General features: G+C 56.7%; 1 protein-coding gene across 5 annotated transcripts; it reads left to right on the top strand.

The window, feature by feature from the left end:
- On the top strand, positions 1-27,350 carry CAMKK1 (calcium/calmodulin dependent protein kinase kinase 1). 5 transcript variants are annotated; one of them, XM_027130703.1, is made up of 17 exons: positions 9-130; positions 6,709-6,831; positions 6,947-7,348; positions 8,248-8,295; positions 9,060-9,113; positions 9,663-9,714; positions 9,967-10,100; positions 10,545-10,581; positions 11,444-11,465; positions 12,712-12,800; positions 16,031-16,230; positions 18,076-18,129; positions 18,762-18,835; positions 20,745-20,832; positions 21,052-21,180; positions 23,238-23,341; positions 25,468-27,350. In XM_027130703.1, exons 2-17 carry the CDS (start codon positions 6,799-6,801, stop codon positions 25,538-25,540), a joined length of 1,593 nt encoding a protein of 530 aa, XP_026986504.1. In that variant the 5' UTR covers positions 9-130; positions 6,709-6,798; the 3' UTR covers positions 25,541-27,350. The 5 variants fall into 5 exon arrangements, 2 of the variants coding, with proteins under 2 accessions (XP_026986505.1, XP_026986504.1); XR_003437994.1 differs by lacking the exons at positions 9-130; positions 6,709-6,831 and adding exons at positions 23,698-23,787; positions 23,887-24,096 and having other exon boundaries at positions 25,468-27,243; XM_027130704.1 differs by lacking the exon at positions 6,709-6,831 and having other exon boundaries at positions 1-130.

The raw sequence follows: 27,350 nt of genomic DNA, 5'->3' as shown, positions 1-27,350 counted from the left end.
CTTGGAGCCCAGGGGCCGGCGGTCTGAGCTCCGTGATCTCGGCCCTGGATAGGCGGGCGGGGCGGGATGCGCGCCGCGGGAGCGAGCCTGGCCGTCCTCAGGGCCGCGGAGAATCTCGCTGGGCACCGAGGTAGGGGTCGGCTGGGAGGGGGCGGGGGAGCGGGAGGGGACGAACGCCTGAACGTCTGCTCGGAGCCTGCAGGCGAGAAGGATGGTCTGCGAGGACAGCCGAGAACTAGTCCATGCGGGGATCCTCCCCCTTCGGTCTGCGGGGCCCAGTCTATTAGGTGCCTCCCGGAGCCTGCTTCTGTCTGCGCCGGCATCCGGGACCGCATCTATGAGGGCGCCCCGCCGTCTGCGTCCCTCTCCCAGCTCTGGTCTGCGGGACCGCGTCCATACCTGGCGTACTACCCCAGCCCCAGCTCTTGGTGGGAGGCCGTGTCTATGCGGAGTGGGCCCAGACAGGTGAACCCACGTGTGGATCTGCGCGGAGCGCTCCTCCCACACTGCCCACCTCCGAGTCTTCGTGCTGGAGCTGGGGCGGGGGGATGAATGGGACAGATGCGACTCGAGTGGTTTTAGCTGCGCAGTCCTCCCTGGTTGGGGCGGGGGGTGGAGGAGGGCGGCGGAGGTGGATGCTGCGGTTTCGGCGGCCCGACAGGCACAGAACTGGTGGCTCGGAGGGTGCACACGTGCACAGGGACCTGTGTGTGATGTTTGGAGGCGGGTGTGCGTGTGTCACGTGGGCACAGGAGTGTGCCTGTGTGCATTACAGGATGGAGTGGTGTGTGCGGGCGGGTCACGCGGATATCGGCGTGTGCCTGCTCCGGGAGTGGGGTGTGTGTGTGTGTGTGTGTATCTTGAGGGTGCAGGGGTGTGTAGAGAAGGCTGTGTCCCAGGTCACAGGACTGTGCCTCGGTGGGCTTGTATGGGGCTGTATATCTGTCAAGTGGGCCGGGAAGTGGGAGGAGCACACAGCTTGTGTCCTTGAGGGTGCACCGACTGCCCTCACAGCCCCCACTCCTTCCTTCAGTGCATACAGACTGAGCACCCACCGTGTGCCAGACCGTGTCCTAGGCCCACAGACTCTGGGGACTCCTGCCCCTTCCTTGGCCTCTTACCCTCAGTCCCCACAGAAGGCAGAGGGATGATTTTTTAAAACCTCATCCAAATCGAGTCACTCCCCTACTCAAAACCTTCCTCTGGCTTTCGAGTCCTCCTGGTCTCTGTCCAAAAAGACCCCCAAAGCCAAGCCCTGAGCCCCAGCCTGGAAGTGGCTCTCTGTCATGCACAGTGTGAACTTCTATCCTCTCCTCTGAAACCCGTACTCAGCAATCATGAAAGCGCTTAAATGCCACCTCCTCCAGGAAGCCATCCGTGAGGCCAGGCACAGTGAATGACTGGGCCTTGTCATCCAGGTGTAACTCTGCTTGCCATCAGGTACCTCTCACACGTGGATACCCCACTCTGGTGACATCGGCCTCCTTGCTGTTCCTCAGACAGTGCAAGCACCGTCTCACCTCACAGCCTTTGCGGTTGCTGTGCCTAAAATGCCCTCCCCAGATATCCACACAGTTCGCTCCCTCACTTCCTTCAGATTCTGCTCAAATCCTGCATCAGAAAGGCCTTTCCTGATCGCCCTGTATAAATAGCACCCCCCAGTGCCTCACTCTTGATTCCGCTTGACACGATTGTATTTCTTCTCCATAGCATGTACTGTTTGACATACCATCTATTAAGTCCTGGCTTTCTTGTTTGTTGCTTCTTGCCCCACTAGAAATTAAACTTCATCAGGGCAGGGACTTTGTCTTTTTGGTTTGCTGCTTTATTTCCTGGGAACTAGCACAGTGCCTGGGCATATACAGCAGGTGCTCAATGAGTTTTTCTTGCATGAATGAATGACCCTGGGTTTGCGTCCCAGAAGTCTGTGTCCCTGGCTGCTCCCTAGCCTGTGAGCCCTAGTCTGAGTCTAGGTCTCCTGCTCTTCTGTCCTCCAGATTCCAAGATCCCGGAAGGCCAGGTCTGGAAGAACTGAGACCAAATTTGCATGTTAGGAATATTCCCTCTAGCAACTGGTCTGGAGGTTGGGGTGTGGTGGGGTTGGGGTGTGAGCCTGGAGGCGGGTGACCTGTGTGGCAGAAACAGGGGGGAAGGAAAGTGGAGGTCTGCGTCTGGACTTTTTAAGGAGTTGGGCTCATTGACCTCATCCAGCACAGCAGTGGGGAGATCAGGAAGGAGATGTCTGAACTGCCCTCCAGCAGCAAAGGAGAGGGAGGTGTGTTCTGGCAGAAGGCACAGCTTGGACAAAGGCCTGGCAGCAGAACAGAGTCTGCAGTTTGGGACTTGCAGCCAGAGTGGAGAGTAAGTGTGAGGTTAGGGGGGATAAGGATGGGCAAAAGGGAAAAGATGGCTGATAAGGAGGGCTCCTGGGTTTCTGGGCTGGGAGAACTGCGGTGGGGGGCACTCGTCTCAGCAATGGGGACAGAGGAGGAAGAGCAGACTCAGGGAAATGCTGAGTTGAACTGGAGCCTCTTGGAACCGAGCTGCCAGGGAACACGGAGGGGAGGAGGCGCAGACCTGCTATGGAGGATGCGGGGGCAGAGGGAGGGGGGAGGCCTGGAGACTCTCAGCCAAGGGCGCTCAGGATGTGCTGAGGGCTGCCGTGCGGAATCAGGCACAGAGCCCATCTCGGCGCCTGGGGCCTCCCTGGGAATGGGGGGGCGGGGGCGCGTCCTCACAGCAGGCGTCCTCGAGCATGACAGACGCCTGGGCCTCCCTCGAGGGGACTGAGTCATCCTGGGCGGGGGCGGGAGCCACAGAGGCCACCGTTGCCAGGGCCATCCAGACACTTGTCAGGAGCATAAACATGGCTCCTGTGAGGCAGCCCAGTGATGTCAAGGCCACTTTCTGTGTCTGGCCCGGGTGACTGGACCACCTCCTTACAGCTTTCCCTTCTGGCCTGCCCTCTGCCAGCCAGGGCCACAGCTTGTCTTGCCTAGATGATAGCGGGACCCCTGCTCAACCTTGCCTGAGGTTCCCAGCAGCCTTCCAGAACTCAGGGTGAGGCCTGACTGGTACCTGAAGTCATCCCAGGAGAGGCTGCTTGAACCAGCGTGGATGAGAGCAGGATACCCCTGCTCTGTCCTGCACTGGGCCTCCTCCGAGGGACCCAGGTGATGAGGCACATCCTGAGGGGGAGGCCTGGCCAAGCAGGGTCTGGAGCCAGGGTCTGCATCCCTTGGGAATAGCCAGACACCTGTGCATGAGGGACGTAGCCTGGGAGGAGAAGCCTGAGGGGGTAATGTGTCAGGCCACCTGGGAGCGGGGGGCAGATATGGGGCTGCGCTTTGCACGTACATCAGGGCTCGCTCTCGGTGGCCGTGCCACAGACTCATCCCAGCTCCACGTCGCTCAGGCACCATCCTCTTCAACGTTCACAGTCTCATCCATTTCCTCCCGTAGTCCTGGGAGGCGGCATGATGGTGGCTCTCTGTGCAGTTCACAGATGATCAAGCTGAGGCCCCGAGGAGCTCAGTGACCCGTCCAGACAGCACAGTCACAGGCTGGGAGGACAGACTCGGGTAGCATTTTTCAGTGAGCGAGGGCCTGAGCCTGGCCATTCTCGGCTGCAGGACCAGGCTGGTCCCTGGGAGGCTCCCCACGCCCATAGGAGTCCTTGCTCTGTCCTGGGCCTGGGTGCCAGCCTGTCTGTCCTTCTATTTGCCCATGTGGCTCCTAGCCACCTGCTGAGTCAGTTTATATGTAGTGTGCACGGAGGCCTCAGCTTAGAGAGGGCCTTGAGAGACCCCCTGGGTGAGCCTCCAGAGAGGGGTGGGTCCTGCCCAAGACACACAGCCCAGCCCAGCAGGCAGCCCCAGGCTGGTAGACTGTTGACCATGTGGGAAGTTCAGACTTGATGCTGTGGGATCACATTGCTATGGCCCCGAGGGGCGCAGGCCCCACCCCCCATTCTGGGACACACATATGCAAAGACCTAAAGGCACACAATGCACATGAACACACTTATCCACAAGTATAGACCACACCCATAGAGTCTTGTTTCCATGCAGATGCCCTCCTGTGTGCGTTCCACTGCCCCCGGCCCCACACACACACACACACACTGTCACCCCGAGCCTACAGCCCTGCTTACATGTACTCTCTCACGCGGACACACGGCCCTGTCTCCTGGACACGAGGCAGGAACCTGGGGCCTCCTCAGGGTGCCTCCTGCACAGACGTGCTTAGTCACCTGAATTTGATCCAGGCGGGAGGGAGGGCGGAGGGCCTGACGTCAGCCCTCACAGCTGCCTTGTGCCGCCCGTGCATCCATCTGGGCCACCACGTGTCCCAGGCAATCACAACAACGGCAGCACAACTCCGTTTTACGGGGCTTCGTCAGTGGCAGGCCTGGTTCTGAGCCCGGGAAGGGTGTTCACTCCTTTTCACAGCCCCGCGGGCGGGTGATACTGCTGTTAACCTCATTCTGCAGATGGGGAAAACCCAGGCACGGAGTGCAGTCACCTGCCCATGGGCACATGGCCAGGAAGGAGCGTAGCCTGGCAGCCTGGCTTCAGAGCCTGGGTCCTCAACCAGGTAACAGGGCCCCAAACTGGAGCAGGAAGGCTCTGCCCTGACGTGCTGTGTGACCTTGCTGAGCCCTACTTTCCCAATCTGAGAAAAGAGGGAAAGAGAGTTGAAGGAGGATGGCCTGTGGCTGGGGTAACAGCCTCAGGGAAATCCTATGCAAACTTGATGGGCTAGGGCAGCCTGTGGCCTCTGCCTGGGGTGACTCTCAGTCCCCTCGGTCACTGCTGTGGACAAGAGGACAGGAGGTCCGCACACTGCCATTTGTTCCCTGCCATGGGCTTGCCTTAGGCTCCCTGGGGTCTCCTTCCCCCTCTCTGCTGTTCCATCTGTCTAATGGGGCCAGGACTGTAATGATCACTATGGCAACTACTCGTTCATTCAAAAAATATTTACTGTTTCTCTGTGCCAGGCACTGCTGCTGATGCCAGTAATCTTATGGAGACGAGGCAGACAAGAGCCCTAACCTGTGGAGTTTATATTCTGGTGGGAGAAAAAGGGCCTACAGAGTGAGGGGGAGGGGCGGCAGGGTGAGCCACCTACAGGGTGGGCCAGGCTTGTAGGGCTCCCTTTAGCCTTGGCTTCTTCCTTCCTGCAACCATCTGGTTCCCAAAGCCTCCCTGATGCTCTAATTCCATTCCACCTCCTCCAAGGAGGCCTCCATGATGCTCCAGCCCTACTCCCTTCCTCACCTACTTCAGAGAGTCCTCCCCGATGTTCTACTCCTACTTGCCACTCTCACCTTCTCCAGGGAGGCCTCCCTGATGCTCTAGCCTCACCAACCCCCACTCCCCTCACTCCTTTAGGTCCAGCGTCCATGTCTTTTCCTGTTGCCAGTCTAAATGCCCTTCTCCCTTCCTTTCTGCATGCCAACATCAGCTCCACCAGGCTTCTACTCATACAATACACTGTGTGCCAGGCACAGGGGGTCTGGACCACACCCTTACCCACAATCCATCTCCAAGTTTTGCTGTGGCCTTAGGAATCTGGGAAGGTCCTGCATCTGTGGTACAGATGGGGAGACTGAGGCTCAGAGTCAGGAAGGAGCTGCCTAGGGCCCACAGCAGGTTGGCCGGCAGGACTGGAACCCAGCCCAGGCTCCTCTGTGGCCAGTGGACTCCAGTGAACCCCGCCTCCTTGACATCTGTCAAAGCAAGGTGATGGGGGAATAAGGGGTGTAACGGAGACCACGTTCTCAAAATTGTTGTGCGGTGACAGCACAAGTTACCGCCAAACAGGAAGGGCAGAGGGTCAGGAGTCCATTTACTTCCTTTTCCTGAGAAGATGCTGAGTCTGGTCCAGGAAAGGGGAGGGGCATCGAGTGGGGTGGGGCCAGTGCTCAGCCTGGGGCAGAAATGGAGTCCCAGCCTGAGTATCAGGGTTCAGCCCTGGGTCAGGGTTCAGCCCAGAGCTGTAGTTGAGTGTGAGGTCTGGGGCTGGAGGTTGGAGGTTGGTTCGGGGTTCAAGCTGGAGTTAGTCCTTGGCCTGGAGGCTCAGACTGCAATAGGGCCAGTGTGGATATAAGGCCAGGCCAGGGGGAGCATCTCAGCCTGAACAGATGTGGGGAACATTTTAGCCACATGAATAAACTGGAAGGAAAAACCAGGAGAAATAAGTGCAGTGAAGTCTCTCTTCACAGTCACCAAAGTAGCAGCCTCCTCCTCTAATGGACCCTGTCCTGGGTTGCCGGCTCTGCTAGGGCAGGGAAGAGAGGAATGGGAGACTTGCCCTGTAGCCCTGGAGGGTCTCCTGGAGGAAGTGAGATGGGTGGGAGAGGCTGGAGACCCAGGGAAGTCCTCCTGGAGGAAGTGAGATGGGTGGGAGAGGCTGGAGACCCAGGGAAGTCTTCCTGGAGGCAGTGAGGGGTGGAGGGGGGCCTGGATCAGCTTCCAGGCGGCCACAGCAGCAGCATTGGAATGCTCTGTTGTCAGGGGGTGGGGCTGTGAGTCACTGCGCTGTCTGCTGGATGGGGGCCTGAGCTGACCTGGGGCTCTGTTTCTCCCAGTACTGCTGGGCCTCCAGTGTTCTGCCCATGTCTGTCTGTCCTGACTCCAGAGTATCAGATTCTCCCTGCTTCCCTGTGAAGCCAGGAAGGCTGATGTGACTGTGCCTGTTTCACAGATGCGGACACTGAGGTCTAGAGGGCTGGTGTGCAGCAGAGCCAGATGAGTTCCTGGAATTCCTTTAGTTAGTAGGGAGACTTGAGTTTGGATGCTGGCAACCCAGGCAGAGGGAACAGGCCAGGTAAAGACACGGAGGTGGGACTCACAGTTTGTGGCTACGATGGGAGAAGGGCCTGGAAATCTGACCTCCTTGCTCTGTGGCCGGGATTGAAGGCTTCTCTGCCCTCTTTTCTCAGGTTCCCAATAAGGCTGCACAGAGGAACCCGCTGACTGTGGCAATGGAGGGGGGCCCGGCGGTCTGCTGCCAGGACCCTCGGGCAGAGTTGGTGGAGCGAGTGGCAGCCATGGATGTGGCCCACTTGGAGGAGACGGATGGCAGCCCAGAGCCCACCAGGAACTGTGTGGACCCTTCACCACGGGCCAGAGCTGCCTCCGTGATCCCCGGCGGTACTTCAAGATGCCCCGCTGCCCGGCCCAGCCTCTCGGCTAGGAAGTTCTCCCTGCAGGAGCGGCCAGCGGGGAGCTGCCTGGAGGCCCAGGCTGCACCTTACGCCACAGGGCCTGCCAGCCACATCTCCCCACGGGCATGGCGCAGGCCCACCATCGAGTCCCACCATGTGGCCATCTCGGACGCAGAGGTTGGTGGGGCAGAGCTAGGGGGTGCCCACGAGCTTTTCAGTAGTCCTCAGTGAAGACCCTTTGCTGTTCCTATCCCTGCCACACAGCTGTCTAGCCTTTGGTTTGCATACCCCCAGAGCTGAGGAGCTCACTACCTCACTACATGGTCTCTTCCCACCCAGGGGAGCTTCATCTGAGCCAGTTGCTGCCTCCTGTAAGTCTCACCATTCCCACCCCCAGTCCAGGCCTAGGAAATAGGTCCCTCCCTTATTCCCCCAAGAAGTCCTCTTAGAGATTTGAAGATAGACAGTGCGTCCTCCTGTCCCCCAAGTCTTCCCCAGCTTGAACCTTCCACCTCTAATCCTGCCTCTTAGAGTCTGCTCTGACTCAGGAGCTGCCAGCAGGCTTCCAGCCTCTGGGCTCCGTCCTTGCCACTTAGATCTGAAAGGGAACCCAAGTACTGAGCAATCTCCAGGCTTCAGAAGCTGAGCGTTTCACGCCTGAGCCAGGGCTCTGGTCTCCTGTCCCCAAGGCTCTCCTCATCTTTCTTGTCCATGCAGTCTCCTCATTCAGCTGCTTCTGGAAATACTTGCTCATGGGTTTCTCCCATCAGGGTCTCCCAGCCCCCAGCATCCAGGTAGGAATCAGTGCATTTTTCCACCACTTCCTAGGGAGCAAAGCATAGGCATGCTTCACCATTCATGTTTTCAAACATTCTCCAAGTCTTGTCACTTTTGGCTTCACTTTTGGCATTGGCACTACCTCACTTGCCTATGTAAACTTGAAAGGTGGGTGAGACCCAGGGTCTGGGAGCAAGGGGCCTGGGGCCAGGATGGGGCCCTGGACGTGCTCCTGGAGTGGGAGCAGTGCTGCTTCTGGATCAAGCTTTACCTGATGTTCTCTCTCTTTCCCCCACCAGGACTGTGTGCAGCTGAACCAGTACAAGCTGCAGAGTGAGATTGGCAAGGTAGGCCTGGGGGCAGGCCAGGAGCAGTGGGAACTTGTCTGGGGGATTTGCGGAGGCAGCCTGTCCAGATCCTCTGCTTGGCAAAATCCCCTCTCCTCCTCTGGGAATGTGAGGCTGGGCCAAGGAGGTCCTAGCCTGGAAGTGAGGAAAGTTTTGTCCTCTATAGGAAACACCTGGGGTGGGGGTGGGCGATGACTCCTGATTCCTGACTCCCCAGAGGTTTTTTTTTTTTAATATAAATTTATTTATTTATTTGTTTTTGGCTGTGTTGGGTCTTCGTTGCTGTGCGCGGGCTTTCTCTAGTTGCAGTGAGCGGGGGCTACTCTTCGTCGTGGTGCGCGGTCTTCTCATTGCGGTGGTTTCTCTTAATGTGGAACACGGGCTCTAGAGCACAGGCTCAGTAGTTGTGGCGCACGGGCTTAGTTGCTCCATGGCACATGGGATCTTCCCAGACCAGCGCTCGAACCTATGTCCCCTGCATTGGCAGGTGGATTCTTAACCACTGCGCCACCAGGGAAGTCCCCTCCCCAGAGTTTTTGATGGAAGGGACTGGGGAAGGCATAGAGCTGTGTTGAGCCCGGCAGGGGCAGTGACCAGGGCATAGGAGCCCTCTCCCTGCCCGCCTGAAATTTATGCCCACTGGTGGCAGGGGTGGAGATGGGAAGCGGGGGGAGGGGGCTGGAGCTGTTCAGGCTCCCTTCTCCTGGGCTAGTCCTGGGGGAGGCTGTCCTGTCCAGCGGGGGCTGACCTGTGCCTATCTGCAGGGTGCCTACGGCGTGGTGAGGCTGGCCTACAACGAAAGTGAAGACAGGCACTATGTGAGTCTGGGGATAGACTCACTATGTGAGTCTAGGGCCCCTCCAAGCTGGGCCCTAGGAGGCTGGGAGGGTGGGCAGAGGCTGTGCTAAGACAGAGGACAAGGCTGCCTGTGAACAGAGTGAGCTCCCTCTAGTTGCTGCATGCAGGCTCTTTAGTTGTGGCGCGTGGGCTTCATTGCCCCGCGGCATGTAGGATCTTAGTTCTCTGACCAGGGATCGAACCCACGTCCCCTGCATCGGAAGGCAGATTCTTAACCACTGGACCACCAGGGAATTCTCGGAAATGAGCTTCTTGACCCTGGGGATATGCAAGCAGAGGCTGGATGCCTCTAAGGGGAGAGCTCTAGAAAGGCTTGTTGGGGGGAAGAGGGGTGAGGCCTAGGTTCAGATATGGCTCCCTCCTAACCCAGCATAACTGCAGGCAGTCCATATCCTCAGTGCCAGTGACAGATGCTCATGTGCCTTTCTGGACCTCAGTCCACATGTAACCAGCCTGTTCTAACCCCTGGTGGCTTCACACAAGTGACATGTCTGCCCCTCCCTCCTCAGGCAATGAAAGTTCTTTCCAAGAAGAAGTTACTGAAGCAGTATGGCTTTCCACGTACGTATCTGTCTGGTCCTGGGCTTGGGAGCTCCTGGCCTGGGGGCAGAGGAGGAGGAGACCTCGGAGGCTAGTTTTTGTTAGGACTGGGGGTAGGCAGGGAGAAAATGAGCAAAGGCCTGGTGGTGGGACTGTGCTTGGGGGTTTGAGGCCAAGGCCATGGTCTTGCAAGATTCTTGCTTGAGGCTGGTCGCAGGGCCGTGGTGAGGCCCAGCCTTCTGCAACTGGCTGGACTCCCCTTCCTGGTCACAGGTCGCCCTCCCCCTAGAGGGTCCCAGGCTGCCCAGGCAGGACCAGCCAAGCAGCTGCTGCCCCTGGAGCGGGTGTACCAGGAGATCGCCATCCTGAAGAAGCTGGACCACGTGAATGTGGTCAAGCTGATCGAGGTAGGTGGTGAGCCAGTGAGGCCTGTGGAGTAGCCTCTGGTGCAGGGGGCACTTGGCACGGACCCAGCGATCCCGCTGAGGGAAATATGCCAAGGGCAGGGCCAGAATTGGAGTGGGGGCTGCCGGGAGGCTTCTGGGGTCAGCTCAGGCTGGTCTGGGATGTTCTCAAGTTCTCATGGAGGGGGACGAGCTGCCCCAGAGGCAAGAAGTGAGCCCCCATTATGGCAGGAGGGGAAGAGGGGCTGGGTGCCATGTGGTGAACCCAGGTCGGGGCCCGCGATTCCTGAGGCCTCATCTGCCTGGTGCCTGCAGAGTTCCTGCTGCATCGTCCAGGGTGGCTGTGGAGCACACTAGGGGTCCTAGGGCTGGTGAGGACGAGACAGCCTGGGATGCCCACCCCATAACTCCCCAAGACTCACCCTCATGTGTGCTCCCTCTCACCAGGTCCTGGATGACCCAGCTGAGGACAATCTCTATTTGGGTGAGTGACCCAGCTCATCCCCAAAGCAGCTTACCCCGGTGGGTCTGAGTGCTCCCCGGAGACACACTTGACATTTAGATGGGCTGTGTGCAACGCACTGACCTCCTGGGGGCAGGGAGGAAACACATGTTCTCAAGGCCCAGATTCTCTTGCCCAGCCCTGCTGAGCCAGGCTCAGAATATCCAGTTAGATTCAACAAATATTCCCAAGCCCCTCCACTCCACTGATCGGAGAGATGGTGGATCAGATAGATACAGGAAGTAGGCTATGTGATGTGGGTTCCCAGACCCTATCTGATAACTCTGTGCCTCAGTTTCCTCACCTGTAAAATGGGGATAATAATGGTATCTACCTCCTAGTGCTGATGTGAGAAGAAAATGAGTTATTATATACAAGACACATTAGCTATTATTAGTAATAGTATGCTGTTGTCATTACTTAAGGCCTTGGTGCTCGATCCAGGGCTGGGCTTAGCAGCTCTCAGGGAATGGCCAGAAGGAACACTGGCTTAGGAATCAGAGGCCAAGTCTTTAGCCTCCACTCCCTCTCCTACCTGCCTATCTGCTATGACCTGTAGGAAAATTCCTGCCCCTTCTCTGAGGTTCCATTTCCCCCCTATAAAAGGGGTCTATGTTGATGGTCCTCACTCGGCACCTGGGAATCTAGTGAGGCAGGTCCATAGTCGACCCACGCTCATTTACTTCCTCTGATACCCTGGGACCCCTGTCCTATCCCTCCCTCAAGTATGCCTGGATGCCTGCCCCCTCTCCCACCCTCCAGAACAGGGAGGAACCTTGGCATCGGCTGTTTTTTCAGCCTGGCTGCACCTTACCTACTCTTCTTTTCTTCTCTTTTCTTTCAGTGTTTGACCTCCTGAGAAAGGGGTGAGTTCCCCATCCCGATCAGGCAGGTCAAGTCTTCCTTTCCTTCCCTGTATCCCTAGTCCTGGGGTCAGCTACTCTAGCAAAAAAAAGAGGTCCAGCCTCTGTCCTTAGGGAGCTGTGGTCTGGGTTGGGGAGTGGGGGCAGAACGAGAGACCAAGAGGATGATTCTTTGAAGGCCGGTGGGGTCAGTGAGACTGGAATAGCCAGGGAGGCCTCAGGAAGAGGGGGTGGGTTTTGAGCCAGGACTTGAAGAACTGGAAAGAAGATTTTGATGGAGAAGAGAGAGAAGAAAGGAATATTTCTCCAGCAAAAGTATAGAGATGGAACTCAACTCTCATCTGTATTCAAATCACAAAGAGTTCTTTCAGTTTTACAAGTTTGTGAGTTGGGTGGCTGGGATGCCATTCACTCCCATTTACAAGAAGGGAAGCTGAGGTTCAGAGAGGGTAAGTGGCTTGCCCAAAGTCACACAGCAAGTCACTGATGAAATCTAGGGTTGTAACTCATGTTTGCCTTGTCTGACCTTCTCAGGGTATGTGAAGAACAGCAGACATGCAGTAAAGGGCACGGGGCTGGGTGGACTGGGGGCCCTCACTGCCAAGGCCTGAATACAGGCTGTGACTTGTCTCTCTGCCTGGGAGGCTACCTAAAGACCAATTTGGGGAAGGGGCAGGGAGTGATGTCCTTTTAAGACTCAGGGGCTTTCAGCATTTTTGACCTCCATTCAAAGTAAGAAATACAAGTTTTACATTGCCATCCATATCTGTAATTGAAACCAAAGTTTTATAAAACAGTGTATTACATGTGATATACTCTGATATATTCTACTTCATTAGGAAAAAAAAAAAAAAAAGCAGTAGGCATCCACTAAATTGATTTCATGACCTTCTTGGTCCTGGACCTACAGTTTGAAAACACTGCCCTAAATGGCATCTTCACAACTGTTTGATTATAGATAATTAAGTACTTAGAAGAAGGAATACCAAGCCAATCAGAAATTAAGATAAAGCTAATTTGAAATTGTAGTGATTGAAGAGGGATATTTGCGTCTATGCATGTTTTCAAATTTTCATTATATGGGAGAAGAAGCTACTATCTGGGGTTTTAGGGACACGTTCGAGCATAGAGGGCTCCCAAAAGGTCCTGAGGGATCTGTACGGCCCAGTCCCTGTTCGCCTCCACCTGACATCTGCCTTTATTCATCCTGATTCCGGCGAAACATCCCTCCTCCCCGCCCTCCCCATAGGCCGGTCATGGAAGTGCCCTGCGACAAGCCCTTCCCCGAGGAGCAAGCTCGTCTCTACCTGAGGGACATCATCCTGGGTCTTGAGTACTGTGAGTAAGGGGCTGCCTGCCCCTCTGAGGCTGGAGACCCGGGGGGAGTGGAGGGGACACAAGAGGAGACGGAGCCCAGGCTGAGCAGACTCTGAGCAGTTCCTGTCAGTCAGTGCTGATCTACCAATCATCTTTAGCTGGGGGTGGGGAAATGGCCCGTGGGCGGGGCCGAAACTTCCTGAACAGGTAGGGTGGCGGCAGACTTCACTGGGCACGCGCCAGGTCCTTCTCGGCGCCTGGTCGTCACCGCGTCGGCCAGCGCCTCGGACGTTCAGCGTGTATCTCACCTCCGCTGAATTCTTAGCCAAGCTTAGCCTCTCCACTGGGCCTCAAGAGCTGTGGGAAGGAATTTATGTCCAGCGGCTCGAGGAGGAGTCTGTCCTGGTATGGGGCCAGTGGGTGGTAGCAGAGTCCGTTTACTGTGAGGGGCCCTAAGGTGATGAGAGCTCAGAAGGGAGAATGTTCGTTTAGCCTCTATCTGTGGAATTCATTTATTCATTCATTTATCCATTTACGAGTACCTACTAAGTGCCAGCTGGGGGCGTGTAGATGCCAAAGACCCAGAAGTGATCTCAAGGATCTCGCAGCCTAGCGGGAGGGACGGGAACCTAAGCAGTGCCTGCCAAGGCTGGGGAGGCACAGGGGCTGTCAGAGCACTAAGGGACCAGGGGTGGCTTCCTGGAGGAAGCCACTTATGAGTAGGGTCCTGAAAGATGAGTAGGAGTTCGTTGGCTAGTTTGAGGCATGGCGGGAGGGAGTACACCAGGCGGAGAGAACTGCATGACAGCGGCACGGAGGGGAGTACTATTTGAGACTGGGGAGAAGTTCAATTTGGTTAAGTCCAACCTGGGAGCCAGGGATAGGGAAAGATGATGCTGTAAACACTGTCCAGGCTGCACCGCGAGGGCTGGGAATGCCTCCATAGAGGACTTTCATGACTTTATCCTGTCAGCCTTGTGAGCCCCTGAGGGCTTTGAGCAGGGGAGGGGAGTGACAGGATTTGTGTCTTGGAAAGCTCTGTCTGGCAGCGTATGGTGGCTGGATGGAGGACAAGAGGCCACCAGCTGGTCAGGGAGGAGGCTGGTTCTACAGCCCAACTGACAGATGGTGAGGCCTGGATTAGGGCAGTGGCAGCGGGGAGCAAATGTGAACGAGGTGAGGTGGGCAGCAGTGGGTGACTAACTGGTCATGGGGAGAAGAGGGCCCGCAGGCACCTAGGGTTCTGGCCTGGTTTGGGGAGTGGGGCACAGGCCATCCCTCTGAAATCTCAGTTTGGTTTATCAGAAGCATATTCTCTCCCTAGGGGAACAGGTGAGGACCAGCTGAGGTTTGACCTGCAGTGAATGTCTTTATCTCATCTGAGGCACTCCAGTGCCTTCATTTTAATGATGTCTTTGTACCTATGGGGAAACTGAGGCACAGAGAGGGAAGGGCTTTGCAGAAAGTCCCTAACAAGGGCCTAGAGGTGTGAGAAGGGGGCCACTTCACCCTGGTGTGGTCGGCAGCAGACACAACCCCGTACCAGCTTGGCTTCCACCCACTTCTTGTCCCGGGCCTGTTGTCTCCCATCCTCTCTTCTTGCAAAAAAAAAAAAAAAAAAAAAACAGAAAAAAACAGAAAAAACAAGCTAATCCCATCTGGCTCTTGGGTAAAGCCTCATCAGGACCCAGCTAACCATGATGAAGGGCTTTCTGGAGTGAACTGGTCAGCACCAGGGACTGGACAGGCAGACAAATGGTGGCACCCGGTGCTGAAGACCCGCCTTCTGACTCTGGCCCCCAGAAGGGAGAGCTGAGGCTGCCCGGGGAAGGCCCTGTGGTCGGGGAGGCTCAGGCCTGATTCTTACAGATGGGGCAAGTGAAGCCATGCAGGTAGGAGAAGCAGTCGCATCTGGAATACATCTCAGAGGTCCAGTCCATAGAACTTGCTGATGCATTGGATGTGGGGTCTGAAGGAGAGAGGAGTTGAGGCTTTTGGCCTGAGCAGCTGATAATATGGCCATTAACTAAATGGGAAAGACTAGAAGAGGAGCAGAGCTTTTCTGTTCTGTTTGTTTGGTGGTGGTGTGTGTGCGTGTGTTTAGGCGGGGCGGGGGTTGCAGACAAGAGAAGTCAAGTTCTCAATTAAATATGTGATTGATAAATACTGAGGTGTATGTTGAGATGTCTGTGGGATATCCATGTGGATAAAGAGCTGGGAGTTCAAGGGCGATGCCAGGGTTTGTGATAAGAATCTGAGCCCACTTTCCATGGTCCAATACACAGCCTCCTGAGCGTCTGTGTTCTGATGGGTGTGTGTCAAATGCTTTGTGTGTACCTGGCACATAGGAGGCAGTCGCTATAGGGCCATGGGTCCTGTTGTTATTCTTATTAATATATGATGTTCACTCCTTCTGCCCCCAGCCTTCCTCTCCTTCTCCTTCCCCCTCCCCTTCCCTCCTTCCCATTCCATTCCCTCCTCTCCAACACCCTGGGGTCTGTTGGTCCAGGGGAACGTATTTGTTGAGCAGGGAGCCCATAAGTGGATGGCTGTGGGATGAGGTCAGTGCCTTTTCTCTGCTGGGACATTGCTGGTCATCTCAGCCTGAGCTGCCCGTCTCTTCCTGGCAGTGCTGGACCCAGGAAGCAGGGTGGGCGCTCAGCCTACTAGAGAGGGCCGACCCTTACCCCGGCCACGTTCATCCCGGCAGTCCCAAGGCCTGGGGTGCCCTCCCTCTCCAAAACCTCATCAGCCCAGAGTCCCTAGGGCTGAGGTGATACCTCTGCAGGATACCCCACAATCCCACCCTCAGTCCGAGGAACAGGGACAGCTGTGACAGACTGGGTGCAGGGGATGGAACTGGGGAAAGATTTGATGGGCTTCAAGCCTGTAGACAACACTCACGTGGGAGGGCCAGGGATGGCCTACAGAGGACCCCTTCCCCCAGTTTCCTCTGACGTCCACCCTCAGTGGCAGATGCCTTGATTGCCATGGAGAGAGCACTGGTCTTGGGGTCCAAAGATTCCTAGGAGTCCAGTCCCGGCTCTGTTACTAACAGCCTAGGTTAGTGTCTTCACTGCATAGCTGAGCAGGGGGCCCTAGATCCTCAAGAGATGAATGTGTGCAGGGGACAGGAAGTCCCCGCTCCTTCTCTCCTGGAGTTTGAGGCAGCCTCCATGGCCAGGCAAGAGCAGGTGGGGGGTCTGGGTGGCAGGGCCCCAGCCCAGCGCTCGAGCTGCCTCTCTCTGCAGTGCACTACCAGAAGATCATCCACAGGGACATCAAGCCATCCAACCTGCTCCTGGGGGACGACGGGCACGTGAAGATCGCTGACTTCGGCGTCAGCAACCAGTTTGAGGGGAACGACGCTCGGCTGTCCAGCACGGCCGGGACCCCAGCGTTCATGGCCCCCGAGGCCATTTCCGAGTCCGGCCAGAGCTTCAGTGGGAAGGTGGCTCCCAGGACCCGGGCTGGGTTGGGGTTCAGGTGGAGGGGTGGGGGTACGTGCCACGGGGTCCCATTTCCAACCTGAGGGTGCCAGGGTCCTCATGTCTCAGGAGGGACCGAACATGGTCCCCTCCGTCATGTTTGCCTCCTTCTGGAGTCCGACAAACTCGCCGAACTTGGGCCTCTTCTCGTCCTCCAGCAAAACGGCCCCAAGTCTTCTCTGCAGATACTTCCCGCCAGCTGCTCTGTGCTGAGTTCTGGGCTGGGCTGTGGAACACACGGAGCCTGGATGGCCCAGCTCCCTGCCCTTCTGGTCATGGTGCAAGGGCAGGAGAGCTCGTGTCTGGGGGGACATCAGAGCTTCCCCTGACTTCTTGGATATGCCAGCCTTTGAACTAGGCCTTGAAGAATGGGGAGAATTTGAGCCCAGAGAACATACAAGGGAACTGAGGGGCACAGCGGGGCTTGGACAGAGTTTAAAGGGTCTGGAAGTCCTAAGGGTCTGGGCTTTGTCCTAAGTGACAGAGGCAGTGGCAAAGGTTTCTGAGCAGGGACTGTGGTTCTGTGTGTCCCCCGGCACATCCTGCTCTACTCTGTGAAGTACTGGCTGCCCCACTGTGGTTCTGCCATGGAGGAAATTGTCGAGAGGCACTTGGACATGTGTGTGAGTGTGGAGCTCGGGAGACGGCTGTAGACAGAGATTTTTTTTTTTTAACTTTTAATTTTGATATAATTCCAAATTTACAGAAAAATTGCAAGAATAATACAAAAAACTCCCCTATATCTTTTATTCAGATTCACCAATTATTGACATTTTGTCCCATTTACCTTTTCACTGTCTCTCCGTATATTTATAGAAGTTGGAGACATTATGCCCCTTTATCACTAAATGCTTCTGGAGGTATTTTCTGAGAACAAGGACATTCTCTTACATAACCTCAGTACAGTTATCAAAGTTAGGACATTTATCATCGATAAAAGACTGTTATCTAATCGACCTTGTTCAGATTTCATCGGTTGTCCCCATACTGTCCTTTAATGCCTTTTCTTTTTCTGGTCTGGGATCTGATTCAGGGTCAGTCACTGCATTCACTTGTCACATCTCTTTGGGGTCCTTTAATCTGGAAAAGTGGCTTGACCTTGACATTTTTGAAGAGAACAGGCCTGTTATTTTGTAGAATGATGTCAGTTTGCATTTGTCTGGTGTTCCCTGATCGGATTCAGATGAGGCATCTGTGGCAGGAATACGTAGGCAGAGATTTGAGAATCATTCACATAAGAGAGAAAGTGGATACCAGGAGAGGAGGTGGGGTTCCAGAGGAGGACCTTGTAGAGAGAGGGCACATTCAAGGGGGCAGGGAAGCCCCAAGGGGCTGTGGAGGTAGCTGAGGGCCAGGGGCTGTTCTGGTGTCAGAAAGAAGGTGGATGGTGGCTTTTCCAGTGGATCATCAGGAAGAGGGATGACTTCTCGAAGCCAGAGCTGGTTTAGCGAGTACAAGTTCAACATATACTGTCGTTTCTGGGGTGCGTCTGTGTCGTGCGTACAGCAAATGCGACCCTGTAGATGAAGGGGGTTTTGTACCTGTTGAGTTGGAAACATGTCTGGTTTGGGCCCATTCCAAGGAGACTTGGAAACCCTTGACAGCAAGGGCCCTGGTCTGGCTGTCCCTGTGTCCGCAGTGCTCAGCACAGGGTCCGGCATGGAACAGGGGCCTGGGAGTGTTTGTTGAGTGAATACATGACTAAGGAAGGAGGTTCCCCACTTGCCCTCTCCCGTGGCCCACTGAAGCTGGGTGACCAAGGGGTGTCAATTCCTTTTGGGGGACTGATATGAGCTGTTTCTTTCTAGGCCTTGGACGTGTGGGCCACAGGGATCACGCTGTACTGCTTTGTCTACGGGAAGGTGAGTGCTGGGTGGGCTGGCAGAGGTGGGGCAGCCCTGGCACCATGGGCTGGGCACCATGGGTCAGGATGCATGACAGATGCAGGCCCTGCCTTTGTGTCCTTAAGTAAAGTGACTTTTGAAAGAGCCCACTCAGCTCAGAGAAGACGGAAGGAAAAGGGACTTTTCTGTTCTCCTCTTGTCCCCTTGGGGGGATGGATTCATGTGCAGGAGTCCTGGGACAGCAGACATCCCAAGGGAGGTGTAGATGGTGCCATTCATTCATTCACATATTCACTCACTCATTCATTCATTCAACAAATTGTCCTTGACCTCTGCTCTGGGTCAGGCCAGACACCCAACCTTGACGTGCCGAGATCCCCATCCGCAGGCGCTCCCACTCCAGGGACCGTGCTGAGGCACAGGGGGGAATCTCAGGGAACATGTTCCCAAACTTCAGGCCCTGGCAGTGCAGGCCTTGCTGCGAGTGGTTGTCATGCACTCATTCGTTCAGTCCACATTTGTTGAGCATCTCCTGTGGGCTAGGACCTGCACAAGTTAGACGAGGTCCCCCCCAGCTCACGAGGAGCCCAGAGCTGCCCCCAGCGAGCTGAGGTGCTGGGCACCGCATCCTTTGTCTCTCCCCACCGCAGTGCCCATTCATCGATGATTTCATCCTGGCCCTGCACCGCAAGATCAAGAATGAGGCCATCGTGTTCCCGGAGGAGTGAGTTGTCCACCACGGGCCCCGCCCACCCCCAGGGAGGCGTGTCTGGGTTTTAGCAGAGCTTTTGTCCTTTCCGGGCCCCACCCCAGCCTGCAGATCTGGAGGTTGGGGTGCTGCTCCCTGGGAGCAAATGGAGGGACATATGAGCGGGGTCTCAGACATCTGGGTTGGATCTCATTGAACAGATGGGAACTCTGAGGCTGGGAGTGGGGCAGGGATGACCCCAGGTCACACATTCATCCTGCTTCTTCACTGAAGGCCTCCAGGAGGTCAGTGACATCAACCCCATGCAGACCCTGCACCCGCGGGGAACCTCCACCTTCTCCACACGGGGTGGGGGGGCTTCACGATGCCAGTGCACTACCCCGTTTCACAGATGGAAAAGTGGAGGCTCAGTGGGTCTGGGATTTGAAGTCACTCCCTCCCCCTTGCCCCTTCCTTTGTGACTGAGGTCTCTGAGCCCAGAAGGACTGTTTGGAGAGGCCTCCCCACCCATCCACGGTTCTCCCAATTATGATGCCAGCTACCATGGCAGCCAGCCTGAGTCCCCTAGCGCCTCACTTTTCAGGGCCCTTTTACCATCTGCACAGAGTGCCCAGGTCAGAAACCACCCTGGGAGTTGTCCTCGGGGTCCCTGCCCCTCGCACCCACTTCCTGTTTGGCCCCAAGCCGTGCTCAGTCCACCTCTTTTTTTTTTTTTTTTTTTTGTGGTACGCGGGCCTCTCACTGTTGTGGCCTCTCCCGTTGCGGAGCACAGGCTCCGGATGCGCAGGCTCAGCGGCTATGGCTCACGGGCCCAGCCGCTCCACAGCATGTGGGATCTTCCCGGACCGGGGCACGAACCCGCGTCCCCTGCATCGGCAGGCGGACTCTCAACCACTGCGCCACCAGGGAAGCCCTCAGTCCACCTCTTACATTTCTCTCGGTTCCGTTGCCAACGGCACCCCCTGCCTAGTTCAGGCCTCTGCCTTGTCCAGCTACTGCAGTCAGGCCAGAGTGACCCTGATGAAGCGCGACAGATCTCACCACGCCGCCTGCTGAAAGTTTTTCCAAGGCTTCCCAAAGCCCACAGGAAGAGGCACGCCCTGGCCCGGGCATTCAAGGACCCCTGGGTCCCTCCACCTGTTCACCTGCCGCCAGCTCCCCGCTCCCTGCCGCCATCCCTACGGCAGTGGCTTCCTCCCCTTTCCCGTGACTGCTTGTCTCCCAGCCTTCCCACCCCCCCCCACCTCCGACCCCCGCGGTATATCCTTCTCCCCAGCCCAGGAATTTGAAAAGGGATTAAGTATCTAGGACAGCAGAGGGAGCCAAGGTCATAGCCCTGAGAGTAGGTTCCTTCTCCCAAGAATTTAAGTAGCAACGAAGCCTGAAGTTTAAGCAGAGACAGTCGGAGCTGATGCAGGGCTGAGTCCTGCTCTCCTCCTCCTGAGTCTCACCCCTGCCCTCCCTCTTCTGGGTGGCGGTAAGCCTCGGTTTCCTCCTCTGTCAAATGGGTATCTTCCCTGGCCGCCTCCCAGGCGGAGGAGAAGATAAGATGGTGAGTGGGGGCGAAGGCCTCTTGGAGGTCCCATAAAATGACTCTTCTCGCATTATCCTTGCCACCTCTGCCTCCCAGGGGGTGTCCAGCACCCATGGGACCCCGTTTATGTCTGTGACCTCTGCCCCCTGAGGGAGAATGCTTTACTTCGTACTCAGGGGAGAAGGATATCCATACGCTTGTTCTGGAGATCTCTCCTTCCACCCTGGTGCCTTTGGGGGTGTCCCTCCTGCTCTCTGAGAAGGGGGGTCGGCGGTGTCTCTGCCCTGGCGTGCACTGATCAGGGAAGCCTGGAGCAGGGTGGAATGCAGAGGTGGGAAGCAAAGGACCATCAGCTGTCTCTCCCTCGTCTCCTTCCTTCCCCTTCTTTAGGCCAAAGGTCAGCGAAGAGCTCAAGGACTTAATCCTGAAGATGCTAGACAAGAACCCTGAAACAAGAATTGGGGTGCCAGACATCAAGGTTGGGGAACCAGAGGTGCTGGGCTGGGCTGGGCCACAGAAAACAGGCCTCAGTTTCCCTTTCTGGGGAGCCTTACACTGGGGACATCTGTGTATTGGGTTGGGGTTTGGGGTTTTGGGCTTTGGACCCTCAAGGCGACTGCTGGTGGGATGCCTGGGTCCCTCGCTTGCCGATGTCTGTCGCCTGTGGCCCTGACCCTCCCTGCCCTCTGCTCTGCAGTCGCATCCCTGGGTGACCAAGAATGGGGAGGAGCCCCTTCCCTCGGAGGAGGAGCATTGCACCGTGGTAGAGGTGACGGAGGAGGAGGTGAAGAACTCAGTCAGGCTCATCCCCAGCTGGACCACAGTGGTAAGAGGTTGGGGGGGGAGGCACCGACTCCTGGGAGGGCCTGGGGGGTGGGCGTGGCTGCCGCCTGAGACTAGCTCTGTGCTGGGCCCTGTGGGGGGCAGAGGGCTTCCTGGTTGACCAGCCCCAATGCTGGGCCCTTGAGGCCACTGTTCCGCTAGAGGCCCACAGGAACAAGGTCACATTATTCAGCCTCGTGGTGGGGAGACCAGGAGGTGTGGTGAGGAGAGCGCATGGTTTAAATATACTGCCCTCACTGAGTGTCCACATTCACCACGACCAGAGAAGCATTTCCTTCCTTCCTTCCTCCCTCCTTCCCTCCCTCCCTTTCTTCCTTCCTAACGTTTATTGAGCTTCTGCTATCTTCCAGGCACTGGCCTAGGTGCCAAGGACGTGAGAGGGAAAAGGCCTAGCATGCCTTTGATTTGAAGACGTGGTCCCGGGGCCCCTGCGTGTCAGGCAGACACCACCCGTGTGCTCCCTCCGCTTTCCTCTCATGTTTCAGCTTTTCGCATCCTCCTCTGGACAGCTCCCACGTTAACAGTTGGGAGTTATTAACGTAGCCCCTCATGGCCATCTGGTTTTTTTTGTGGGCGGACACTGAGAGCCATGGCTTGCCCTGCGCTGAGGTTTCACAGTGAGTCGGGGTGAGCACAAGGCCGGGAGAGCGAGCTGGGGCCCGTGCCTGGCATGGGGTCTGGCCTATGCACTTCATGCCTCCCTACTGGGTCCAGTAGGGCCAGCGGGCTAAAATCCTGTGCTCTACAGAGCTCCAGGGCTGTATGGGGTCCCTGGAATTGTCAGCTCCCATAGGGTCCCTACTGCCACTTCCCTGGTCTTAACCACCATACTCTCTTTTCTAAACCACTGGACTCGCCTCCCAGGTTGTCCCCCTGCCCGTCCTCCACCCTTGCCCCCACTACAGTTAACACTCAACTCAGCAGCCAGGATGGTCCAGGGACCTGGTCATGTCCCTTCTCAGCTCAGACCCTGCTCACTCAGGCCTCCATGTTGCTCAGAGTAAGAGCCACGCACCTGACTGCCTGGCAGACCCTGCATGGCCTGCCTGCCCCCCTTTCCCCTGCCCACCTCCTCTCCTCCCTCCATTCACTCTGACCACATGCCACGGAAGCTGCCGCCCCAGTGCCTTTGAACATCCCTTCCCTCCGCCTGGGGTCCTCTGGCCCAGATGTCCACAGGGCCGCTTCCTCATCCCTCCAGGTCTTCACTCCACCGTCACCTTCTCAGTGAGAAGTGAGTGAACCTTCCCAGCCCCTTATTGAAAATTCCAACCTCCTCTTTGTCATACCTTATCCCCCTTCCTTGTTTTATTTTTTCCTCCCGAGCCCTTACCACTAACTAACATACATTCTACTGATCTGTCTTATTTATTGCCTGTCCCTGCAACTAGAATATAAACTCTATGAGGGCAAGAATTTTTGTCTCGTGGTCCCTGTGCCTCGAATAGTGTCTGGCATATGTAGGCGCTCAATAAATACTTTCTGTTGGAAGGAAGAAGGAAGGAGGGAAGAAGTAAAGGCGCCCCTGATGCTATGCTGGTGTGTGAGAATTTGCGTGCGTGTGGGCAGGAGGATGGAGCTGTCCTTGTAGCGGGAGGAGGGACAGTCAGAGAGCTAGGGCACAGCAGCCTGTCCCCTCCTGGCATCCCCCCAGGCCACTGCGCAGCTCCTCTCTGGCCCCTGGGACAGCCTCTTCTCGACTCCATCCTTCCTGTGTAGCCAGAAGGCATTTCCTAATTGCACTCCCCATGCCCTCAGCCTCGCATTCCAGACCCTTCCTGGTCTGCTCCTGGCCTCTGTGCCCGCCACGCACCAGATGCACCGGGCTCCTCGCCGTTCCCAGAATTCACCCTCAACCAGCTCCCCTCCGTGCTCTTGCCATTTCTTCTGCTTGGGATGTGCTTCCTTGCTCTGCCCAAGGAAAGGGAGCTTCAGCAGGGCCCACCCAGCAGCCTCCCCGTCCGGGAGTCAGGGTGGAGGCTGCCAGTGCGTCTGGGAACCCGGGGGCCTGTGTTCCTCACGCTGATGTGTCTTCCCCAGATCCTGGTTAAGTCCATGCTGAGAAAGCGTTCCTTTGGGAACCCGTTTGAGCCCCAGGCGCGGAGGGAAGAGCGATCCATGTCTGCCCCGGGAAGCTTATTGTCGTAAGTACTGGTGGGCTGAGGCCTGCAGGGTGCTCCCTGCGGTGGGGTGAGGGCTGGGGCCCCTCCCCTCACTCTCAGCATCACCAGGCTGTGCAGGCTGAGCCTGGGGACTTGGCCAGGCCTCAGAGCAGGGCCCTGTCTGCACCTCTGTTCTCAGCCCATGGCAGCCTAGTCGAGGTTTGCAGGCAGACCTCTTTGTAGAAGGTTGGTTTGTGTGTGGAGGGAGGGACACTTCTGCTGACTCTTCCTGGTCCGGGGGCGGGGTGGGTCAGCTGCCTTCCTGAGTGGCCTGTGCTATACATCCGGCCATTGCTGAGGCCGTGCACCCAGTCAGCACTTCGTAAATGCTTGTTCAGCGAGTAAGGACAGGCAGACTGGTGACGACGATGCTGGGCCAGGGAAGAGGAACCCCCAGTGCTGCCGGCTCCCGCCTCAGAGCCCGGCAGGTACATTCGCCACCTCCTGGGGGAGGGCAGAAAAGCAGTTCCCCAGACCTCCGTGAGCCTTGCCCTCAGCGTTTCCACCTTCTTCCACTGAAATAAAAGTTTGGGATGCTGACAAGGCCTGCTGGAGTTTGCGCACAGACCTGCAGAGAGAAAACAGTAAGGGGGTCCTGGACCAGAATGTGGTCCTGGGACTTGGGTCGCCTTCCTCTAGCCTGCGAAGGGAGCTGCGGGACAGAGGGGCTGTGCCAGCCAGCCCGCTCTGCGGAGGAGATGTGCTCCCCTGGGAGGTGAGCGGCGGCTGCCGTCCAGGTACGTCGGCCTCTGGGGAAGGAGCAGTTTCACTTGTGCTGTCCGGGGGCCCAGATGTGGGTTTCGTCTGTGTGAGACCACCCTCTTCAGACGTACGGGGTCCCATCATAGTGGACAAGCTGTCTGCTCCCTGCCAGAGGTTGCTTGCACCCAGGGAGGTCCACGTACCAACCTCTTGCCCTCCTCTTGACAGACTCCCTGGCCTAAGTGGGGTGAGCTCTGGGGCCTGGGAGAGGCCTCGACTGTCCAAAGCTTACTTCCTGTTCCCTGTCTCTTCTGTGAGGTGGCCAGTCCTAGGGAAGGGGTTCCCCGGGCTCTTTTAGATCTGCAGGCTGCGATGCTGGAATTGGGCATAGTGTAGGGGACCACATATTCTGCGTCCAAACAGAGCCACTCTTGAGAGCGAAAGAGGAAGCTATTACTAACTATGCCGGGGACAACAGGCAGAACTAGGACCATGAGGCGCAAACCTGGACGTCTGGTCTCCAGCTCAGTGTCTGTGACTAGGCGCCCCCTAGTGGTGGTTCGGGCCAGTCACAGGCCAGGGACGCATCCACGCAGGGCACAGGGCTGGGCATGAAGAGTACACCTGAACGAGGCAATCGTTGTCCTTTCGTGGACATGTTAATGGGGAGACAGGTCAGTTCCTTCATCTGGACTGTGAAGGGATTGGGCTTAACACTTCCCAGCTATAACATTCTATAGTTCTGTGACTCAAGTTTAATTTTGAAAAGCAGGTTTTACCTCGTCAGATTCCCAACATTTGTCCTTGATTGTCTCTGTTTTTTATGCTTCGGGATAATTGTTGAAACTCTACAGTAGATTTAAATGAGATTGATCCTTTTTAAAGGTATCAAAATCCACTCATTGATCATGTTTTTAAAAAAAAGGTCTTAGGGGAAAAAAGCAGATACAGGAATCTACTGAATATGTGACAGAATCCTGAGACCGATAGGTAGAATCTGTCCTGTGAACAAAGATAAGAAAATGCAAAACCAAAGCCCTTCGACCCAGGACCATGGGGGCTGATCTAGGCCAACCTAGAAGGCCTGTGACCCGGCTGGTCCTTGAGGGTGCAGGGAAGTCAGCTCAGGAAGGTCAGATCTGGAGAGGCTCCGGAAGCCTGGCTGGGAAATCTAGACTTGGTCTCCAGGCAGTAGGGAGCCACGGAGGGTTGTGGGCTGAGACTAGGGGTGAGGAGACCAGCAAGGGACCACAATGCAGGAGAGTGAGACTGAGATGAGCTTAGAAAGGAGGTGAGGGGGGATTTGAGAGATGTGGATATAAATGCCTGTGAGTGTGTGTGAGTGTCCTCGTGCATGCGATGTTCTGACCCCTGAGGTCCCTCTGCCTCTGGTGTCCCCTGAACAGGAAGGATGGGTGTGGTGAAGGAGGCAAAAGCCCGGAGCTCCCCGGCGTCCAAGAAGATGAGGCTGCGTCCTGAGCCCCTGCATGCGCCCAGGGCCGCCCGGCAGCACGCTCATCCTGCGCCTCCAAAGGCCCACTGCCCTCATGCCAACAGCCGCCCCTGCGGGCAGGGGGCTGGGGACTGTGGCCCCTCTCCCGGCCCTCCTCCCCTGTTGTGCTGCATGACCTCCACAAGTGCGTGTCCAGGGACAGGATCGGAATATGTGTCACCTGGGGTTTGGGGGGGGTAGGGCTCCCACAAAGCCTTTTGTTTCGTCCTGGCTCTCCCTGGCGGGACCCATTCTTTGGGGAAGCTGGATGCCCGTGGTGCCTTAGAAACCTCACCGGCTGGTTGGCAAGGCCCAGGGGCAGGAGGCAGGAAACCAAGATGACAGGTGGAAGCCTTGTTTGCTACCACTGCAGAGGCCGGGTGGGCGTGGCTCAGCCGCCACCTGCACAAGGAGGGGTGCACCCTGCCCTCCTCAGGGGGGCGCTGCCAGAGCTCTTGTCTACTGAGAACACTGACGTGGAGGCTCTGAGCCCTTGGTGGGTGTTCCTGGGCCTCACGGGGGCGGGGGCCAGTACTGGAGAATCCAGGTTCCTCTTTCATTATCTTTTTTTTGGTAACTTGATGGGGGAGGTAGGTGCAAAGCTCTGCCTGGGAACACGTATCGAGCTTTCCTCCAGCTTTGGGTGGTTCCCAGCATACCCACCATCACTTGGCAGCCAAGTGGATTGGACTGGCCTTCCCGGATTGTGTTTCACACTCTGGAGGATGGGCTGAGTGAGGCTTGGAGCAGAGGCCCGAACCAGGAACACCAGCCTTCCCTGCCCGCCTCCCTCCCTCCCCCCGTGGCTCCCCAGAGCCCTGGCTGCCAGAGATACCAGGGCTGACATGGACCGAGGGCCCTGGACTCACAGGGCTCTGACCTTGCAGATGCTGGAGTAACTGAAATCCAGGCTGCGATCCAGCACCGGCCTCCCCATCTGGTCCTGGAAGCTGCCCTCGCGTTCCAATGATGAAGGACCAAGTGCCCAGGTTGGAGGCCTCGCTAGAGCTGGAACCCTGGTGGGGTGTGCGCGCTGGCAGGTGGCCACAGAGAGGTGGGCCTTCTGTCGCTGGCTCACCCCAGAACAGTTGTCATCCCACCTGCTCAGAGCTGGAGCCGCCTTCTCTCTGGGATCAGTGCGTGGCTTGCTGGCTTGGCCTTGACTGACCAAATGCTGAAGAGACTGACCCCCAAAGGAAAATGAAGCAGGACTCACATACCTGCCCTGAAGACATGGGCCAGACAAGGGATTTCAGTCACCCTCACGGGGCTCCTGTTGCAGGAGAACTCTGTTCGGAAGGGAAGGAGGTGGGGCTGGAGGAAGGCTGCATCCCGCGTGTGTCTGTGCCTGTGGGTGTACATCGCCTCTCCATGAACGCACGCCCGTGCGTGCCCATCTGCTGCACACAGCATGTCTTGCACCAGCACGTGCATCTGTAATATAGTGTCTATGTTTATTTAAGGCTCTGAGCAGAACGCGGCCAGTTGTCACCGGGTCCACATTTCTCCCTGCTCCTCTGCAGTAAGGCATTGTAACCCAGGGCTTAAACAATAATTCGGTACTGTTCTTAAGAACACTTTTTATAGAGTTCACGGGAGGCCATTCACGGATCAGCAGGTTTTCCCTGAGCATCTCTGTGCTGGGGCCTTGGAGGGTAGGGGTTTCAGGGACACGCTCCCCCCTTGCAGAGCTCCAAGGTGGGCCCGGCTTCATTGCCCACGCTCACCCCTTCACTGAGGGTTTGGACTGGCATCATTGTTTCTGAATGTAGCACAAGGGATGGACAGACTCCATAA

This window comes from Aethalodelphis obliquidens, unplaced genomic scaffold (genome assembly GCF_003676395.1).
Source record: "Aethalodelphis obliquidens isolate GAN/ISIS:26980383/991018 unplaced genomic scaffold, ASM367639v1 scaffold38, whole genome shotgun sequence".
Lineage (NCBI taxonomy): Eukaryota > Metazoa > Chordata > Mammalia > Artiodactyla > Delphinidae > Aethalodelphis > Aethalodelphis obliquidens.
Note: the sequence above shows the minus strand (reverse complement) of the source record. Positions and strands in the feature narration are given on the sequence as shown.